At 45.5% G+C, this 1623-nt stretch overlaps 1 protein-coding gene across 1 annotated transcript in view; it reads right to left on the bottom strand.

Moving 5' to 3' along the window:
- Prkcg (protein kinase C gamma) overlaps positions 1–1623 on the bottom strand; it is a 28162-nt gene that overhangs the window by 6074 nt on the left and 20465 nt on the right. Inside the window, exon 14 of the mRNA XM_021166727.1 lies at positions 1404–1542. Within this exon, the coding sequence (XP_021022386.1) occupies positions 1404–1542 (139 nt within the window). The remainder of the gene's footprint in view (positions 1–1403; positions 1543–1623) is intronic.

Genomic DNA, 1623 nt, shown 5'->3' with positions numbered 1-1623 from the left:
AAGAAAGAAAGAAAGAAAGAAAGAAGGAAGGAAGGAAGGAAGGAAGGAAGGAAGGAAGGAAGGAAGGAAGGAAGGAAGGAAGGAAGGAGAGGAAGATTCAAGCGTCAGTTTTCTGTTCCTTTGGGACGTTCAGGGGTCTGGCCGTGCCCTCTCAGAGTGTCAGGAGGGTGATCTGCTGACACTATAGAACAATGGGTAAGTTGAAGGCCTGTGTTCAATCCCAGTATTAGGGGAAAAAGTATGAGGTGCATAGGCTTGGGGTACAGCTTAGTAAAGTATTTCTTTCCCCAGGATACATGAAAACCTGGGTCTGAACCCTAGTAACACATAAAGCCAGGTGTGTTCTCGAATGTCCGCTGCTATCCCAGCACTAAGGCGAGATACAGGCAAGAAGGACCACAAATTCAAGGTCATCTTCATTTACACAGTGAGTTTGAAGCCACCCTGGAAAACGTGATACTCTGTTTTAAAAACAGAATGAGGACTGTAGGGATAGCTCGGTGATTAAAACTACTTACCACATAAGTATAAGGGCCAGCATTTGCATCCCCAGAACCCATACAAATGCCAGGTGGGTGTAGCAGGCCACCTGTACTCCAGCCTCAGAAAGAGGAGGCAGAAGATCCTTAGTGCAAACTAGCTAGGGAGATCAGGATATCAGCAAGCTCTGAGTTTGACTGAGAGAATTTACCTCAATGAATAAAATGGGAGAGTAGCACAGGACTCCTAACACAACCCTGGGCCTCCGCAAGCATGCACAAATGTGCCCACACACATGAAAACATGTACACACATACATACTACATACACACACATGTAAAAATCAACGACAAAGCTATAATGTACTGTTTATCAATGAGCTGCCGTTCAATTCTGTACTAAAGGGTAAACCCCACCCAACCAGCATACAGAAGACACAAAGCCTTATAGTAGGCAGAGTGTTCTCAAGCCTGCCCACTCAAAACACACTAGAAATAGTCTCCACCTTCTCTACTTTGGAATAGTGTGTGTTCTACTCACACTCCTACAAGCCAATCATACTCATGGACGCTATTCATCCTCAAGTCCTGCTTGCTTTACTCATTTGGGGTAGGCAGATCTAGCCCACTGTGAGTGGCACCATTCCCTAGGTAGGGAACCCTGAAGGGTATGGATGGTATAGAGTGTGTGAGCTGAGCACTAAACGCATGTCATTTCATTGCTTTCTTCTCTTAACATGATGTGACCAGTTCTTTGACTTCAAGTGCTTCAAGTTCATATCAGCCTCCCCGGTCAGGGCACTGGTAGAGACTACCATAGGTGGGAGCTGGTAAGACACCCACAAATTAAGGACAAGCCTACTATGACTACTAGACAGTGGCACCCACTGAGAGATGCCCACAGAGGAGCAGGCTCAGAGTTACCTCAGGGGCTATGTAGTCTGGGGTGCCACAGAAGGTGCGGGTTGTGGACCCAGGGAAGACATTCTCTTTACACATGCCAAAGTCTGTGATCTTGATGTGTCCTTCAGCATCCAGCATCACATTATCCAACTTGAGGTCCCTGGAGAACGAGAGTACAAGGAAGGATAGAGTTTTCTTTCTTTTTTTTTTTTATTTATTTTTTTTATTAGGTATTTTCCTC

Source organism: Mus caroli, chromosome 7 (assembly GCF_900094665.2).
Source record: "Mus caroli chromosome 7, CAROLI_EIJ_v1.1, whole genome shotgun sequence".
In the NCBI taxonomy this organism is placed as follows: Eukaryota; Metazoa; Chordata; class Mammalia; order Rodentia; family Muridae; genus Mus; species Mus caroli.
The sequence above is the reverse complement of the archived record's forward strand: the minus strand, read 5'-3'. Positions and strand labels throughout refer to the sequence as shown.